At 40.4% G+C, this 20,698-nt stretch overlaps 1 protein-coding gene across 1 annotated transcript in view; it reads left to right on the top strand.

The window, feature by feature from the left end:
- LOC121372466 overlaps window positions 1-18,559 on the top strand; it is a 39,253-nt gene extending 20,694 nt beyond the window's left edge. The window contains exons 4-8 of the mRNA XM_041498782.1: window positions 4,345-4,565; window positions 6,863-6,973; window positions 7,843-7,972; window positions 17,366-17,468; window positions 17,797-18,559. Coding sequence (XP_041354716.1) covers window positions 4,345-4,565; window positions 6,863-6,973; window positions 7,843-7,972; window positions 17,366-17,468; window positions 17,797-17,936 — 705 coding nt within the window. The 3' untranslated portion in view covers window positions 17,937-18,559. The remainder of the gene's footprint in view (window positions 1-4,344; window positions 4,566-6,862; window positions 6,974-7,842; window positions 7,973-17,365; window positions 17,469-17,796) is intronic.
- The last annotated feature ends 2,139 nt before the right edge of the window (window positions 18,560-20,698 follow it).

Raw genomic sequence — 20,698 nt, 5'->3', positions numbered from 1 at the left:
AATTTAGTTTACAAGATAATTAGTGTTATTATATACTGTCGACGTAATTATATGATGGTTAACTGCGCAGTGTTTAACTGCAACAGTAACAGCAATGCATCCCAAGAAACGGCCAACATCATGGTTTCGATTTCCAAAACAATGAAAGTTGTTTTAAAACATGGACGCATTATTGTCGTCGAACGGACTTTACACTAACTAAATACAGCAGGTTATGGTACATTTACAATGTGAAAATTAAAACAAGTATGTACTTAAGATATACATTAAATAAAGGTATTGCAATTTGTTCACATACGAATATTTAAACTTCACATTTATTTACCTATAATTACCAAATTAATTTTCACCGACAGCCCATAACGACTCCATACTAACATCTCTTGATCTAGTTGGTTTGTTAACCTTATAACAAAACACCTTCAAAACGTGAATTATTATGTTAGTTAACAATGTTTATAGTCAGTTCAGTATATTGTCATTAAAATTAAAATGCTAACACTTTGGCAGGAACAACATATGTACTCTGGCCAGAAGGAATGATGGTTAATTAGTTTTAAAGCTAATGTCGATTATTAAAGCATAATAAAATTGTACTTTTCAATGCTTTCTGTATGTCATATTAAAAATACTCTACACCAAATAATTATTTTAATACCTACCCTGGGTTTCTGCCAGAGGGTGCGGAGGGTAAACTTACATGTATGTACTAAATAATCTCAGAAAGTAATGTGTATATATATATAATGTTTTATTTTGTTCGATAGATTATAGTAACATAATTGCTGTTTAAAATTTATAAAAGTGCATGAAATAAAATGTTCAATAAAAAAAACATTTCAAACCTGTAACCACCCAATATACTCCTTTGAATATATTTAGTTTTTACAGGCCCGCAGGAACGACTTGTGGGGGGGGGGGGTGGGGGGGGGGGGGGGCACTGACAGACTGGGTATAAACTCTACAACAGATTTTGGTTACAATGGCAAAAATGAATGTGATAAAGAAAAGCTCACAAGTGGGGGGCTGTCTGGCAGAAAACCTGGTACCTTTGGTAGAGGTTGAAACAATTGGTCGTCTAATTTTCGACTGTTACCATAAAGTAATATACTAGCCGTCATTAATAACGCAATTTCCTTTTGTCAAAATAATATACGTTCCGGTTGGACTTCGTTGACGCTATTCGTCAATGTACATGGTACAGTGGTACACATTATTTCAGCAGCATGTAAAGGTCGACTTCCGGCCTGTTCCCAACATAAGGGGAACAACGCTAAAAACGCATTATCCGGTAAATTGCGCACACACAACCACTTGGCGAAATAACACTTTGCACGTGCATTTCCTGATACCCGGGCACACTCGGAACACGCGGGTGGCAATGAGTATCTCACTCCTACACGATGCCTCGGTTGAACAACGCCGATCGGAATCAAGCCATTGGCTTGTTGAATGCCGGAAACTCGCAATTGCGGGTAGCACAACGGTTCCACGTGCACCCGTCAACCATTAATCGGCTCCTAAACCGATATCAGACGACAGGGACCGTCATTGACCGCCGTCGTTCGGGCACACCACGCGTAACGACCAATAGACAGGACCGGAACATACGGTTGCGGCACCTGCGCAATCGGTTTTTGACAGCTGCAAGCACTGCCAGGACTGAAGTGGGAACCAGGGGACGACTCATCAGCGCCCGAACTGTCCGGAGACGTCTTGCCGCAGCACGACTGCATTGCCACTGACCCTACCATGGCCTTATCCTCCTGCACAGACATCGTCAAGCAAGACTCTTATGGGCCAGGAATGGTGGGCATTTGCGACCCAGGAGATGGCGAGATGTCATCTTCTCGGATGAATCGAGATTTAACGTGAGTGTCACGGACAGACGTAGTTGCATTTACCGCCGTCGTGGAGAACGTGTCGCGCAGGCCTGTGTTCTGGAGAGGGACCGCTACGGGGGCGGCGGAGTCATGGTTTGGGGGGCCATCAATGCTGACTTCCGGTCCGAACTCGTGGTGGTACAGGGAAACCTTAATGCGCAACACTACGTCGACAACATCCTGCGGCCGGTCCTCCTCCCATTGATGAGACGGCATGGCGGAAACAGGCTCGTCTTCCAGCAAGACAACGCTCGGCTGCACACTGCCAGGTGTACACAGGCGTTTCTTCGTGCCCACCATGTCACTGTGTTGGACTGGCCAGCAGTTTCCTCGGACATGAACCCAATAGAGCACATGTGGGACGAGCTGGGACGTCGTGTTCAAAACCAACTGAATCCACCACAGAACTTCGCTGAGCTGCAGCAGGCATTGCAGCATCACTGGGCAGCCATCCCACGACGTGTGGTGAGGCGCCTGTGCATGTCCATGCCTAGGAGGCTGCAGGCGTGCATCGCAGCACATGGAGGTCACACGAAATACTGACCCCCATGACGTTGACATCGCCAGAGACGTTATGCGCGATTCACTGTTGGCGGCTGACAGTGCCAGTCAGATGGGCCAGTGGTTGGTCTCACTGGTGGTATCAGTTTCATTTTTGTGGGATCTCGTATAATAAAATGAACCATGATCATTTCCGAGATTGCGTTTTTATTGCCGCCTAGTATATAATTAATCACTTTTGGCATCTAGCAATTTAAAGCAAAATTAACAATAGTTACCACATGGAATAAGCATCATATATTATTTTGTTTTACCTGTAATATATTTTACCTGTAATATATTTTCATCAGCCTTCTTCCTCCATGAATGATTAAAGAAAATAACACTGGATATATTGTAATTATTTTATTTTATTCCAATATATAACAAAATATATAACATATAACCTCACCCTCTACATAGTATCTACATTTGTATAGGCCTGTAGGAACGATATTTGAAGTGGGGGGAAGGGGGAGGGGGAATACAGTCTCTAGTGAGGGATACAAACTAGATTTTTATCTTTATATCATCTTTATTTATGCAAAGTAGTGAAAACTTAAAACATACATTTTCATCCTAGAGTGTGTGGTGGAGAACAAGCCCCTAGGCCCGCCCCTCCCCAGTTCCTACGGGTCTGTTGTATTTTATATTAATAAATGCAAAGACTACATAATAATATTGTTGATAAGACATATTAGTTGTAAAGTGATTGTCAGTATGTGGCAACAGTATAATATTTCCCAACATTTCTGTGTTTCTGTACCCGGCTGTGGACAGTTTCGGCAGACTGGTAACACATTTTCTTAATAATTAAAAATACACGGTTTAACCAAACACATTAAAACTTGGAGAGTAACTAGTTAAGAGAACAAAGTTTTTTGTTAAATTATTATATCTTGCTTTGGTGAGGAGGGGACGCTTTTTGCAAATTTGCGAAATCGGCCTATGGAATATCCACTGACGTGTCATATTTACATCTATGCTGAACAAGATTTTTGATGAAATATTAAATTTTGTGTGCTTTTCTTCTAATTAGATCCATTTGCTTCAGTTTACATTAAAAATGTCATAAAAAATTATGTTTAAAAAAATGCTTGTATGCTAGTCTATGACCGTGTGGCTTCCTAGTCTTCGTCGGCAGTTGATTCATCCGAATTTTCGTTTAAGACAACATTTCCAGGATTAGGGACAAAGTCTCCGATAAGTGGTTCAAACTGATACGGTTTGATGCCATTAGCACAAGCTGGACACAATTCTTCGTCACTCGAATCGCTAAGTTCGTCCATGCTGCTTGGTAGTTTCTTCAGTTTTCCTCTCATCGATGACATCACGGGTCTAGCTCATCAATTGTCGACAGTTTCCGGCAAACATTGGAAATCGGCGAAAAAAAACCCCAACCAAGACTGGCACGCTTAACTTAGTCAATAAGGGGAGCGCGGTAGTTGCGTGTTGTGGTTTATGACGGCAAACAATTCATTACGCCGTATATATGGTTTGGTGTCTGGTCTCCTTTAACTAAGTCTGTCCACAATATCAAATATATTGAGGATAAACCTGGTTAATGCTTGGTCGACAAATTTGTGGCAAAAGGTGCCTTATATTTCACCCAGTGTCAAAAGAATAATACAATAATACATTCATTCTGCATGCATGAAGTATAGTTTCATTTTTGTTTCTTCTGTTGAATATTACATAGTTATGCAACTATGTTGCATGTCACTAAAATTGACTGAAATATGTTAAAAACCCCCATCCCAAAATAACCCTAAAATCCCAAACAACCCTCCTCCAAAACCTGAACAGAAATTGAAAAAATATTTTAAAACAAATGGATAATATGTTATGGAATCCCCCATCATTTCATTGTAAGATACAAACCAGTGTTCTTTATTGTGTTGTTTTCACTCTTTGATTTCAGGTTATTCTGATGTTGAATTTCATTAAAAAGTTCATCGACGAGAACCCGCTGTGTGTGTGTCATCCAGAAATCTCCTACATCAAACAGTCACTGATTTCCGGCGATGACAAAGTGATACTCAAACAAAAAAACTCTCAAATTGTGATCAAAGTGTTTCAAGACAGTTACTTCATGAACATTCGTATCTCTGTGCCCGAAGACTACCCCATCGCTCAAGTGCAGTAAGTAACGTACAGGTGGTGTAATCCTAGTGATCATATTAATGATATTCATCGAACAGTCCTCACTTGATCCATTTTAACCAATGAATGGAGTACAAGTTTTATCATTGAGTACAATAAAGGTACTTTCTTTCTAATGTGTGGAATTCAATAAATTATGGCTTCCTTTACTAATGTTACTGGAGGAAACGAAATGCTTTTGGAAATAAACAAAGTAATTTTATCCAACATCTTTAAAAGTTTTAATATGAAATAAATACAGTGTTTCTTTAGCCTTTGGATTTAAACATGTGTCAAAGGATTAAATTGATTTGAAAGACAAAACACACAAAAAATAATTGCAGAAAAATAAGAAAATAAAATCTGGAGACTCAGTCATGTGTTGAAATTTTTTCATATCAACTGTTCTACACAGATTGAGTTCCCTATAGGAGTATTCTGTTTTGTGCTAAATGAAGAGGGATTTTTTTGTTACCATTTTGTTAATGTCTAATAATGACCAAATGTGATTTCTTTTATATGTTTATCACAATATGCTTAATCTGGTAATCCCATTTTGAAAAAATTGAAATTTAACAAATATGAACTGAAATGGAGAACAAAAATCTATGGCGGCTCAGTCTGCTCGGTACTGTTTGTTTATAACAAACTTCTACACTGGTTGAATTTAACTTATTCTGTAGGTGAGATGATTGTGAAAGGGTTATTATTTTTGTTCACAATAGGGTAACATTTTATTTATTTACAAACAACAGAAATCATCATTCCCGTTCTTGTTAACAAGGTTAAGATGATTTTAACGTTTTCTAGATAGTAAGTTAGTCAAGACCATTTTAACATTTTATAGATAGTAAGTTAGTCAAGACCATTTTAACATTTTCTAGATAGTAAGTTAGTCAAGACCATTTTAACATTTTCTAGATAGTAAGTTAGTCAAGACCATTTTAACGTTTTCTAGATAGTAAGTTAGTCAAGACCATTTTAACATTTTCTAGATAGTAAGTTAGTCAAGACCATTTTAACGTTTTCTAGATAGTAAGTTAGTCAAGACCATTTTAACATTTTATAGATAGTAAGTTAGTCAAGACCATTTTAACATTTTCTAGATAGTTAGTCAAGACCATTTTAACATTTTCTAGATGGTAAGTTAGTCAAGACCATTTTAAAGTTTTCTAAATAGTAAGTTAGTCAAGACCATTTTAAAGTTTTCTAAATAGTAAGTTAGTCAAGACCATTTTAAAGTTTTCTAAATGGTAAGTTAGTCAAGACCATTTTAAAGTTTTCTAGATAGTAAGTTAGTCTAGACCATTTTAAAGTTTTCTAGATGGTAAGTTAGTCAAGACCATTTTAACATTTTCTAGATAGTTAGTCAAGACCATTTCCAACGTTTTCTAGATAGTAAGTTAGTAAAGACCATTTTAACAATTTCTAGATGGTAAGTTAGTCAAGACCATTTTAAAGTTTTCTAAATAGTAAGTTAGTCGAGACCATTTTAAAGTTTTCTAAATGGTAAGTTAGTCGAGACCATTTTAAAGTTTTCTAGATAGTAAGTTAGTCGAGACCATTTTAAAGTTTTCTAGATGGTAAGTTAGTCAAGACCATTTTAAAGTTTTCTAGATAGTAAGTTAGTCGAGACCATTTTAAAGTTTTCTAGATGGTAAGTTAGTCAAGACCATTTTAAAGTTTTCTAGATAGTAAGTTAAACGTGTTTCCTATTTCCTAAGTTTGTAGATTGCCTTGAAATACCATAATAGTATGATTACCTTTTTAACAAATCTAGTTCACTGGTGCTGAGGCCGCAGGATTGGGTTGGGGAAGTGTAGAGCCCATTAACCCCTCATCAATTTTCCTTGTTACTGTTTTCAAAAAGCTGAAAATGCCATTATTTTAGCACCTAGCAGGTTTGGGCCCTCAAATACTTGCTTATTCATCCCAGACCATCAAACTGACATTGCCACTCCCCCAACACACAAACTTTCAAATACAGTCTGCATGCCCTGAGGTGTAAATTCTAAAGTGTAATTTTTAAAAATTATCCATTTATCAATATAATCGAGTTAATAAAAAAACATATAAAGCACACGTGTAATAAGTGTAATGACATCATTTTGGAAGTGACATCATAACATGACATTGCTTCTCTGGTCCTAGCTCAGACTGTGTATGTGAAATATGATGTCATTTCATTGTTTCCTTCTAGTTGGGTGCTCGGGCAATACAAAAATCCTGACGCTTATTTCATAAAATGACTATGACACACAAGCTCGTATAGTAATCTGTATGTTTGTTTCTTATAGAACGGAGATTACTGATACCAATTTCCCGATACTGCTGAGGACGAACTTCCAAGCCCAGGCGATCGAGATAGCGAGACAGTGCATCCAGCCACCTCTCAAGAAAACACCCAAGTATGTTCTTATTTCCTATGTGAAAATATATACTCGTGCATTCTAATGTGTACATGTTTTTAATCTTTTCATGCAAGTGTTTGCTTTATTTTTCTCAGCACAAAAATATTGCTTAAAGATATCTTTAAAATGCAAATGTGGAATGTTTTACCCCCTCCCCATGTACATCTGTCATTAGACCCCTTCCCCGGTGTACATCTTTATTCCATGCAGAAAAATATATACTGGATACAATAAAGAACTTGGATTGTATATATTTTACAATAATAAGTATGAGAAATTCAAGAAATAACAGATATTAAATTGATTTAAATGTACCTACTTTATGGATAACTCCAATGTACATTATGGTAGACAGGACAGGTCAAATGATTGCCTTTAAGGTACCAGTTGCAAGCACTGGTTGAGACAGGCTGATTGATCCACAGGTGAGCACTCTACCACTGTGCTTCATCCCACCACATGTTAAACAGAAAATTACTGATGAAAACGTACCTGAAATCTCAACTTGAAGTTGTGAGAGGTGTTTAATCAAGGGAAGTAACTCTGCTAACTTTTTTTACTACTAAATTTCCGCTATCAATGTTTAAAAAATAAATGAACCAGTATATTTTACTCTTTTCTTTTATCTGATTAGTGTTAAAATGTGCAAAGAAACATTGCTCACACAATTGATAATATCTGTTGATGACAGAAACATACAAGCTCATTAAAACATTAATTGTGTTTTGCAGTAGTTAAATATGTTGTATGATGGAAAATGCTTGACACATCATTTTGAACAAATGACCAGCTACCTTGAAATACAATGAACTCCCTGTTTTATTTTCTGATATGTCCTTACATTACTGTCACATCTTTTTTTTTAGAGCACCGCCTTTTGTGCCGAAGCCTTCATTACGTCCAGTGTGTGACTATTTGATAAGTGTGTGTGTGAAGAGATATCCACAAGAGATCTGTCCTATTTGCAAAGAGAAAGTTCTTTCAGAGGATCCAAAGGTAATCACATCAAGAAATCTATCTTTAAAACCTTCAAGAAAAGGGCCCTGTTGGCGCCAAGATCACCTTTAGTGTATAATGTAGGTTTGCACTTACGGTGATCTTAGTGCTAAGATAACTCGTGGAATCGAGCCCAGGGCGCTATTTTCCAGAATGATATGATTTCATGCTAACAGACATTTAATATTGAATATGATAGTTTTTACTGTAATGTACAGTGTATTGTAATATCGTATATGATAGTTTTTACTGTGATGTCCAGGGTATATGCTCATATGCACATGCTTACACCCACACATACATTCAGTGGTTGGGTGCATGTTCACTTGTAAGACCCTCTCCTAATTACAAATGCAATATCACTGACTGCATTTTATATAAAAATAAACATTTAAAATGAAACAAAGAAGAATGTGAAGAAACAGTAAAGTGGAAGGACATGGGACCCTGCTGTATGGGTGTCTATTATAGTCCATGTATGGGAAGGAAGTGGAAAGACATGGGACCCTGCTGTATGGGTGTCTATCGTAGTCCGTGTATGGGAAGGAAGTGGAAGGACATGGGACCCTGCTGTATGGGTGTCTATCGTAGTCCATGTATGGGAAGGAAGTGGAAGGACATGGGACCCTGCTGTATGGGTGTCTATCGTAGTCCATGTATGGGGAGGAAGTGGAAGGACATGGGACCCTGCTGTATGGGTGTCTGTCCTAGTCCATGTATGGGAAGGAAGTGGAAGGACATGGGACCCTGCTGTATGGGTGTCTGTCCTAGTCCATGTATGGGGAGGAAGTGGAAGGACATGGTACCCTGCTGTGTGGGTGTCTGTCCTATTACATGTATGGGAAGGAAGTGGAAGGACATGGGACCCTGCTGTGTGGGTGTCTGTCCTATTACATGTATGGGAAGGAAGAGGAAGGACATGGGACCCTGCTGTGTGGGTGTCTGTCCTAGTCCATGTATGGGAAGGAAGTGGAAGGACATGGGACCCTGCTGTATGGGTGTCTATCGTAGTCCATGTATGGGAAGGAAGTGGAAGGACATGGGACCCTGCTGTATGGGTGTCTGTCCTAGTCCATGTATGGGAAGGAAGTGGAAGGACATGGGACCCTGCTGTATGGGTGTCTGTCCTAGTCCATGTATGGGAAGGAAGTGGAAGGACATGGGACCCTGCTGTATGGGTGTCTTTCGTAGTCCATGTATGGGAAGGAAGTGGAAGGACATGGGACCCTGCTGTATGGGTGTCTTTCGTAGTCCATGTATGGGAAGGAAGTGGAAGGACATGGGACCCTGCTGTATGGGTGTCTATCGTAGTCCATGTATGGGAAGGAAGTGGAAGGACATGGGACCCTGCTGTATGGGTGTCTATCGTAGTCCATGTATGGGAAGGAAGTGGAAGGACATGGGACCCTGCTGTATGGGTGTCTATCGTAGTCCATGTATGGGAAGGAAGTGGAAGGACATGGGACCCTGCTGTATGGGTGTCTGTCCTAGTCCATGTATGGGAAGGAAGTGGAAGGACATGGGACCCTGCTGTATGGGTGTCTGTCCTAGTCCATGTATGGGAAGGAAGTGGAAGGACATGGGACCCTGCTGTATGGGTGTCTGTCCTAGTCCATGTATGGGAAGGAAGTGGAAGGACATGGGACCCTGCTGTATGGGTGTCTGTCCTAGTCCATGTATGGGAAGGAAGTGGAAGGACATGGGACCCTGCTGTATGGGTGTCTATCGTAGTCCATGTATGGGAAGGAAGTGGAAGGACATGGGACCCTGCTGTGTGGGTGTCTGTCCTAGTCCATGTATGGGAAGGAAGTGGAAGGACATGGGACCCTGCTGTATGGGTGTCTATCGTAGTCCATGTATGGGAAGGAAGTGGAAGGACATGGGACCCTGCTGTATGGGTGTCTATCGTAGTCCATGTATGGGAAGGAAGTGGAAGGACGTGGGACCCTGCTGTATGGGTGTCTATCGTAGTCCATGTATGGGAAGGAAGTGGAAGGACGTGGGACCCTGCTGTATGGGTGTCTGTCCTAGTCCATGTATGGGAAGGAAGTGGAAGGACATGGGACCCTGCTGTATGGGTGTCTGTCCTAGTCCATGTATGGGAAGGAAGTGGAAGGACATGGGACCCTGCTGTATGGGTGTCTATCGTAGTCCATGTATGGGAAGGAAGTGGAAGGACATGGGACCCTGCTGTATGGGTGTCTGTCGTAGTCCATGTATGGGAAGGAAGTGGAAGGACATGGGACCCTGCTGTATGGGTGTCTGTCGTAGTCCATGTATGGGAAGGAAGTGGAAGGACATGGGACCCTGCTGTATGGGTGTCTGTCCTAGTCCATGTATGGGAAGGAAGTGGAAGGACATGGGACCCTGCTGTATGGGTGTCTGTCCTAGTCCATGTATGGGAAGGAAGTGGAAGGACATGGGACCCTGCTGTATGGGTGTCTGTCCTAGTCCATGTATGGGAAGGAAGTGGAAGGACATGGGACCCTGCTGTATGGGTGTCTGTCCTAGTCCATGTATGGGAAGGAAGTGGAAGGACATGGGACCCTGCTGTATGGGTGTCTGTCCTAGTCCATGTATGGGAAGGAAGTGGAAGGACATGGGACCCTGCTGTATGGGTGTCTGTCCTAGTCCATGTATGGGAAGGAAGTGGAAGGACATGGGACCCTGCTGTATGGGTGTCTGTCCTAGTCCATGTATGGGAAGGAAGTGGAAGGACATGGGACCCTGCTGTATGGGTGTCTGTCCTAGTCCATGTATGGGAAGGAAGTGGAAGGACATGGGACCCTGCTGTATGGGTGTCTGTCCTAGTCCATGTATGGGAAGGAAGTGGAAGGACATGGGACCCTGCTGTATGGGTGTCTGTCCTAGTCCATGTATGGGAAGGAAGTGGAAGGACATGGGACCCTGCTGTATGGGTGTCTGTCCTAGTCCATGTATGGGAAGGAAGTGGAAGGACATGGGACCCTGCTGTATGGGTGTCTGTCCTAGTCCATGTATGGGAAGGAAGTGGAAGGACATGGGACCCTGCTGTATGGGTGTCTGTCCTAGTCCATGTATGGGAAGGAAGTGGAAGGACATGGGACCCTGCTGTATGGGTGTCTGTCCTAGTCCATGTATGGGAAGGAAGTGGAAGGACATGGGACCCTGCTGTATGGGTGTCTGTCCTAGTCCATGTATGGGAAGGAAGTGGAAGGACATGGGACCCTGCTGTATGGGTGTCTGTCCTAGTCCATGTATGGGAAGGAAGTGGAAGGACATGGGACCCTGCTGTATGGGTGTCTATTCTAGTCCATGTATAGGAAGTGGAAGGACATGGGACCCTGCTGTATGGGTGTCTATCATAGTCCCTGTATGGGAAGGAAGTGGAAGGACATGGCACCCTGCTGTATGGGTGTCTATTCTAGTCCATGTATGGGAAGAAGTGGAAGGACATGGGACCCTGCTGTATGGGTGTCTATCGTAGTCCATGTATGGGAAGGAAGTGGAAGGACATGGGACCTGCTGTATGGGTGTCTGTTCTAGTCCATGTATGGGAAGGAAGTGGAAGGACATGGGACCCTGCTGTATGGGTGTCTGTCCTAGTCCATGTATGGGAAGGAAGTGGAAGGACATGGCACCCTGCTGTATGGGTGTCTATTCTAGTCCATGTATGGGAAGAAGTGGAAGGACATGGGACCCTGCTGTATGGGTGTCTATCGTAGTCCATGTATGGGAAGGAAGTGGAAGGACATGGGACCTGCTGTATGGGTGTCTATTCTAGTCCATGTATGGGAAGGAAGTGGAAGGACATGGCACCCTGCTGTATGGATGTCTATTCTAGTCCATGTATGGGAAGTGGAAGGACATGGGACCCTGCTGTATGGGTGTCTATCATAGTCCCTGTATGGGAAGGAAGTGGAAGGACATGGCACCCTGCTGTATGGGTGTCTATTCTAGTCCATGTATGGGAAGAAGTGGAAGGACATGGGACCCTGCTGTATGGGTGTCTATTGTAGTTCACAAATGGAGGATCAAACAAACAAAAACCAGGTCGTGAGTGGGTTTTTTCTTTTTCTTTTTTTTTTCTTTTGTTTTCACCACACATGGAATTTAAACTCTGTGCACAAGCCATTTCACTATGACAAGTTATGTTATAAAACAGACACTTTCATGAGAAGGTTTTGCCTTTTATCACAAGACTACTACCAGCTTTTCAGAATTTGTAAAGTACTGTAACGATGTTGATTAAAGGAGACCGGACACCAAAAGACATGTAGTGTGTAATGGATTAAGTTAGCGTCAAAAACCGCATTACTTTAACGCCCGGCTCGCTGCGAGGCACCGGTCAGCTGCGCGTCTTAGGTTTGGGATAAAAACAGAAGTGGGCAGGATTATGCATAGATCTGAACGAAAGCGAGGCAATACGTCATCGGTGAGAGTTACCAAGCAATACCGGTACACGTGTTGATTCTTTGGGTGTGCCTTTTAGTCGTGTTTTGTTTTTTTGTCTCCAGGTTTATCGGAAATTTAATTTACAAGATAATTAGTGTTATTATATACTGTCGACGTAATTATATGATGGTTAACTGCACAGTGTTTAACTGCAAGAGTAACAGCAATGAATCCCAAGAAAGGTCCAACATCATGGTTTCGATTTCCAAAAAACCCCGAAAGTTGTTTTAAAACATGGACGCATTATTGTCGTCGAACGGACTTTACACCAACTAAATACAGTAGGTTATGGTACATTTACAATGTGAAAATTAAAACAAGTATGTACTTAAGATATACATTAAAAAAAGGTATTGCAATTTGTTCACATACGAATATTTAAACTTCACATTTATTTACCTATAATTACGAAATTAATTTTCACCGACAGCCCATAACGACTCCATACTAACGTCTCTTGATCTAGTTGGTTTGTTAACCTCATAATAAAACACCTTCGAAACATGAATTATTACGTTAGTTAACAATGTTTATCGTCAGTTCAGTATATTGTCATTAAAATTAAAATGCTAACACTTGTGGCAGGAACAACATATGTACTGTGGCCAGAAGGAATGATGCTTAAATAATTTTAAAGCTAGTGTCGATTATTAAAGCATAATAAAATTGTACTTTTCAATGCTTTCTGTATGTCATATTAAAAATACTCTACGTCAAATAATTATTTTAATACCTACCCTGGGTTTCTGCCAGAGGGTGCGGAGGGTAAACTTATATGTATGTACTAAAAAAATCTCAGAAATTAATGTATGTATATATATATATATATATATATATATATATATATACTCTTCAAAAAAAGAAACGCAAAAGGGTACAAATGGGTTATAACTCCGATTTTATGTTTCCTACCGGTTCATGCTTTGTGAATATAAGGTCATTGCATGTTCCAAACACATTCCCACGGTTACATTCGATAAAACGCAGCTACTGTACAATAAAGTTCCAAAATGTGAATATTCGCAAAAACGCAGCCACGTGCAAACCATGTCACCACTGCACGTGCGTTGTCTGCACGTGCAACATGAACACCGACAGTATAAAAGTGCAGGGTGTTCGCTTGCCTGGCCTCTGTATCTGGCCGACAGTTGACAATCCAGGACATGCCACGTCTCAGTGAACCGCAGAGAAACAATGCCATCGGCCGACTAGACGCAGGCGAATCCAGAACGGCCGTTGCCAGGGCATTCCATGTGTCCCCAAGCACCATCTCCAGACTGTGGGACCGTTACCAGCAACATGGATCAACACGTGACCTCCCTAGATCCGGTCGACCACGGGTCACTACCCCCGGGCAGGACCGCTACATCCGGGTACGCCACCTTCGGGAACGATTGACTACTGCCACCTCCACAGCCGCAGCAATACCAGGTTTGCGCAGGATATCCGACCAGACCGCCTACGTGAGGTAGGAATTCGTGCCAGACGTCCAGTTCGAGGTGTCATCTTAACACCACAACACCGTCGACTCCGACTGCAGTGGTGCCAGATTCATCGACAATGGCCTCAACTGCGATGGAGACCGGTGTGGTTCAGTGACGAGTCCCGATTTCTGCTCCGACATCATGATGGAAGATGTCGCGTGTATAGGCGTCGTGGTGAACGTTATGCGGCAAACTGCGTGCAGGAAGTGGACAGATTCGGCGGGGGTAGTGTCATGGTGTGGGCAGCCATCTCACACTGTGGCAGAACTGACCTGGTCCACGTGCAGGGCAACCTGAATGCACAGGGCTACATTGACCAGATCCTCCGGCCACACATCGTTCCAGTTATGGCCAACGCCAACGCAGTGTTCCAACATGACAACGCCAGGCCTCACACAGCACGTCTCACAACGGCTTTCCTACAAAACAACAACATTAATGTCCTTCCTTGGCCATCGATATCACCGGATTTGAACCCAATTGAGCATCTATGGGACGAGTTGGACCGACGCCTCCGACAGCGACAACCACAGCCCCAGACCCTGCCCGAGCTGGCAGCAGCCTTGCAGGCCGAGTGGGCCACCATCCCCCGGGACGTCATCCGTACTCTGGTTGCTTCAATGGGCAGGCGGTGCCAGGCAGTTGTCAACACACCGGAGGCCACACCCGGTATTGACTCCAGATGACCTTGACCTTGGTGGTGTGTCCTATCACTTACTCACAATGGACTAGAGTGAATTGTGAACAATCCTCCAACATTTGGTAATTATCGGACTCACCATTCAATAATTAAATCAATTTTCCAAATGTTACGACAATGTGGTTTTGCGTTTCTTCTTTTGAAGAGTATATATATATATATATAATGTTTAATTTTTTTCGATAGATTATAGTAACATAATTGCTGTTTAAAATTTATAAAAGTGCATGAAATAAAATGTTCAATAAAAACCCCATTTAAAACCTATAACCACCCAATATACTCCTTTGAATATATTTAGTTTTTACAGGCCTGTAGGAACAACCTGGGGGGGGGGGGGGGGGGGCACTGACAGACTGGGTATAAACTCTACATCTGATTTTGGCATTCCCAGTCTGGAGCTCCACGCAGTAAGACGTGTTTGTTTCGCTTGTGCACACTGCACGTGCTTTCGTGTGCTCGACTTGGGGGTCCTTCATTTCGTTGTTTTTGTCAGCGAAATGAAGTTTTCTACTGGGATGTATGCGGCCATTGGAACTGATTGAACATGGAACGCTTCTCGTTTCGACAGTCTGCACCACCAGGTTGGATTCTTTTTCAGCGAGATTCCTCGCCTCCACGTCATTTCTCCGTCTGACTATGTTGACTTGTTTTTTCGTGACTCGTATGACGACCATTCTGCAGAACGCCACGGTTGTTCGCGTTTAGTCTCTACATGTCCGAGCCTGTCCTACCAGCACTGGAAGATTGACTGCCCCACTCTAAGAAGAAATAGGAAGCGGGGTCGGCCCCTACTACTCTTTTTCTAGACTTTACATTGCTTTATAATGATACCATCTCGTATCCTCCGGAGTCGGGCCCGTCCGCACCACTATACCAACCCATGACGACTGGACTATACCCTAGTCTGATACTCTACTGTTCAGACGGATCCGGCTTCTCAAGATCTGTATTTCAGCACAGCACTACACCTTCAACGTCTATCGACTGTCAATCTAGGGGTTTTCTTGACGGGATGCAACCCATCTCGTCCCTTTAAGCTGTGCACCCAAACGGCCTTAACGAGGCCACTCGCGTGGACATATCGATCGGACTTTAAACGTTTAGATCTGCGTTCAAAATTTTATGTCGAAATTACTTCTTTTTTGTAATATTATTAAATAGTCCGATCCTCTCTTCTTTCTCTTATTTAATTTTGGACTGTCCTTCTAAAATGCTCCAAATTATATAAATATTCGGCCGAGCAGTCAATTCTTTTTTATTTTTGGCTTGTAACCTTTTTCTTTTTTTATTTATTCTATTAACGTTTTTACTAATTGCTATTTTCAAAATTCTGCCCATTTTCAACACCCCCCCCCCCCCCCCATCCCGAGTCAGGCCACCGATCTTATCGGAGGTCGGACTCGGGATGGGCGTGTTCGAAACCCTAGTGGTATATGGGCACGTTAAACTAGTTATCATCATCATCATCTGATTTTGGTTACAATGGCAAAAATGAATGTGATAAAGAAAAGCTCACAAGTGGGGGGCTGTTTTATTACGTACCCTCAAATTATTTTCTGGCAGAAAACCTGGTACCTTTGGTAGAGGTTGAAACAATTGGTCTCAGTGAGGGATACAAACTAGATTTTTTATCTTTATATCGTCTTTATTTATGCAAAGTAGTGAAAATTTAAAACATACATTTTCTTCCTAGAGTGAGTGATGGAGAACAAGCCCCTAGGCCCGCCTCTCCCCAGTTCCTATGGGCCTGTTGTATTTAATATTAATAAATGCAAAGACTACATAATAATATTGTCGATAAGACATATTGGTTGTAAAGTGATTGTCAGTATGTGGCAACAGTATATTTTCCAACATTTCTGTGTTTCTGTACCCGGCTGTGGACAGTTTCGGCAGACTGGTAACACATTTTCTTAATAATTAAAAATACACGGTTTAACCAAACACATTAAAACTTGGAGGGTAACTAGTTAAGAGAACAAAGTTTTTTGTTAAATTATTATATCTTGCTTTGGTGAGGAGGGGACGCTTTTTGCAAATTTGCGAAATCGGCCTATGGAATATCCACTGACGTGTCATATTTACATCTATGCTGAACAAGATTTATGATGAAATATTATTACATTTTGTGTGCTTTTCTTCTAATTAGGTCCATTTGCTTCAGTTTACATTAAAAATGTCATAAAAAATTATGTTTAAAAAAATGCTTGTATGCTAGTCTATGACCGTGTGGCTTCCTAGTCTTCGTCGGCAGTTGATTCATCCGAATTTTCGTCTAAGACAACATTTCCAGGATTAGGGACAAAGTCTCCGATAAGTGGTTCAAACTGATACGGTTTGATGCCATTAGCACAAGCTGGACACAATTCTTCGTCACTCGAATCGCTAAGTTCGTCCATGCTGCTTGGTAGTTTCTTCAGTTTTCCTCTCATCGATGACGTCACGGGTCTAGCTCATCAATTGTCGACAGTTTCCGGCAAACATCGGAGATCGGCGAAAAAACCCCCCAACCAAGACTGGCACGCTTAACTTCGTCACTAAGGGGAGAGCGGTAGTTGCGTGTTGCGATTTATGACGGCAAACAATTCATTACGCCGGTCTCCTTTAACAATTCTTTGTTGACCATTCTTGATATTTCCACCTCTCTAATGTTTTGTAATGTATAATGCACACCCTTCATTTAACTTGATTGTGGGGATGGATATTATTGAAATGTGGTAATACATATGGTTTTATTCGTGCTGTGTTGATTTTAATGAATTTAAATTTCAGTTGGTGAACAGTGATCCTAAGAGAGGCATCGAGCGCGTGTACTGCGGCCATTTGTTTCACAACGAGTGTCTGGATGCGTACATGAAGACACCACCCTTTACTGGTCAGTATTTAGTATTCATTAACCCTCCTCCTCAATAATGCAGGGACGTTTACAGCTCTTTAAGAATGATGTCAGTTTGTATATTAAATGGTGTTGTAAATTATATGAGGTATTAGTTGATCTTACTAAAAGAATGAAATATTTGATGGTTGTAAATTAATATCAGTCGAGACACATAATCTTGTTCAGAGGTGTGGGGTGTGTATAATTTCTCTCTTATTATTTGGAGAAAAACAACGATTTTCAAAAATTATTTTCAAAAATGAGTAAATAAAAATTTCAAGTGTGTGAAATATATTTTGATGATTGATTGTGTTTTTATTTTCAGGAGGCAAGAAGTGTCCGGGCTGTGATCAGCGAATATTCCATGACAAGTGGAAGATTCCCCCCGAACTAGCCGAAACTCGGTGGGCTCACAAACAGGCGCGACAGAGAGAACTCGAGGAGGTGGTCGACTTCCTCTCATAGTGCTAGCTTGTTTGAAATATACACATTAAACAAAAATAACATGTTCTCATCTATACACAGTGGAAACTAGTTTTTATAAAACTTGTTTCCTCCTTGAGATGTCAGTTAGAAAAAAACAAAAAACTATATGTTTGATAGACATTATTATATGACCTTGTCTGTCGTACTGATTTTACGAAATGAGAGTGAAGGTAATTCATGAATCCTGTCACAAGTTTCATAAAATTAGTACGATTCACACGAAAGTGTAATAGTTTTTATGAAGACTGTCAGAATGTTTGTAACTAGGAGACGATAAAGTGATGTCATTTTAGTAAGTCATTACACAGAGCTAAGATTGTGGAGGCCGCATTATGTTAGGATGTCCTTCCCAAAATTATGTACTTTGTTATGCACATAAAATGATTATGACGTGTGTCATACTGGTTATATTTCCCTGTTGAACTATGTGGAAAATAAAAACATTTATAACTTCAGTTATATACCACAGGCTGCATATTCATAAACATACTTCAAGGTAAAGTTCATAATAAAAACATTTATAACTTCAGTTATATACCACAGGCTGCATATTCATAAACATACTTCAAGGTAAAGTTCATAATAAAAACATTTATAACTTCAGTTATTCATAAACATACTTCACAGGCTGCATATTCATAAACATACTTCAAGGTAAAGTTCATAATAAAAACATTTATAACTTCAGTTATATACCACAGGCTGCATATTCATAAACATACTTCAAGGTAAACTTCATAATAAAAACATTTATAACTTCAGTTATATACCACAGGCTGCATATTCATAAACATACTTCAAGGTAAACTTCATAATAAAAATAAAAACAGACAAAAGTTTATTTTAAAACCAAAAGTCTTTGTCTAAAACTGTCCACTTTTAAAAAAACAACAACAGAAAGTTAAAACTTGACGTTTCATCTGTACAATACAGATTTTTTCAAGAGTATGAGGAGGAACAGAAAACTCACAGGTAAGTTGCCAAGTTGTAGTCTAATATCAGATGGCCTTATGTATGATTTCATTTACGAAAAAGGCTATTTCAGCCTTTTAAAAATATATAAAAAATCCTGCATTAGATTGTTTTTTGGCTAAAAGGAAAAGTACCGTGGAGTTAACTCCCTGAATAGTGACAGCAGCTGTGTAGTGATGTACTGAAAATTAACAAAAATGATGTCATGTTTGAATAACTGTCATCCTTTTTTAAAATTAAAGTTTGCAATATTTACTATAGGTATTGTGTAAAATGCTTTGCAGCACCTTCGTGTAAGCATAAATAGAAATGACTTTTTAGTCGTTGGAAATACGTTTAAACCAATAAATAGCTGACTGAAGTACATATATGAATATGGAGCGTGGTTTATATCATTAATGTAAAAGGGTTTAATCCATTTGGAAAACCACTAAGCATGTATCCTTGCACACAAAACTGTTTATGTGGTTATCTCCCTTTTTCACCATGTTGGACGTGACAAATTTTGTAAGAATACTCTTCAGTTTTAAATTCTAATATTGTTATCATTTTGTGCATTGTTAAATTTGTTTGTTAATGTATTCTTCACAATGAATTAATGTTCAGCACATTGTTTAATCTTTGGCTGTTAAAGCGCTATTTTTATTATGTGATTAATCGTACCGACTTGTCGCATGAGATCGAATCATACTGTGAGAACGCCTAAACCGGAATGACTTTAGTCTTATATGTTTTCTTATTTGTAGGGCCGACAAATCGCCTGCGACAAGTCGGTGCGACTAATGACATAATTGCAACGCTGCTTAAGTAACATATACATGTAAGTGGTAATTGTCGTACGTTGGTCAACGGACTGAGACGGGACTCTCTTGTTGCCACATACGCTATTCTAACTGATTACAAACAGGGCATCTTTTATGTTCACTTTGACACAAACAAGTTAGCACACACCACAGTCCTTGATATATCAGTTATTTACACATGGTGACCACTGCCTGTTTTTCTATGTATAAGGACTGTTTAGATTGTGGTCTGTGTCTATTCCGTAACAATTGGTCTGGGTTTTTGTTATTGGCAGGAGAGAATGGCTGAAGAACAAGTCGGTTGTAGACTCGGATGTTATGTGGGGATTGTGGCAATCATTCTGTTGTTATGAGTAACATGTCGCATATCTTGTGCCATTTATACAGCTCCGATACAGTGTTTTATATGTTTACTGCTTTCAGATACAAATACTGAAAAAAATATAGTAAAGTAGATACTACTGAAATCATCACTGTTTCTTTTACTTAGCTATGTATTGAATTTAGTTGGGGGGTGGGGGGAATCATGTATTAAAAGATTTCATTAGTTTGGTAGAACAGAATTAACTTTTTTTTGTCTATAGTTTTAAATAATCTTGGAGAATAATCGTTGAGCTGTGTTAGTTTTTTTTAATATCAAGTATATAGTAATCTCTATCCTGTCTGTCTTGTCTGTCTGTGTGTCTGTGCACCTGCGTACATCTGTCCATCTGTCTGTCCTGTATTGTTGTTTGTCATACATAAAACTGAAAATATATTTGTCCATGTTAAATTATCAATTATTTGTTACAATAACTCCTTTTGGAATTGAAGTATTTTAAACAACATTTGTAATATAATTACATGTTATATTTATATTTCAAAGTGCTATGATATTGCATACATGGAGCTTCAGGATGGGTGGGTGTTACTGTTATTAGAGCTGTTACAGAATTGGACACAGGGGTGTATTATGAGACTGTTTTA

The sequence above is a fragment of the Gigantopelta aegis genome, chromosome 4, assembly GCF_016097555.1.
Source record: "Gigantopelta aegis isolate Gae_Host chromosome 4, Gae_host_genome, whole genome shotgun sequence".
Lineage (NCBI taxonomy): Eukaryota > Metazoa > Mollusca > Gastropoda > Neomphalida > Peltospiridae > Gigantopelta > Gigantopelta aegis.
The sequence above is the reverse complement of the archived record's forward strand: the minus strand, read 5'-3'. Positions and strand labels throughout refer to the sequence as shown.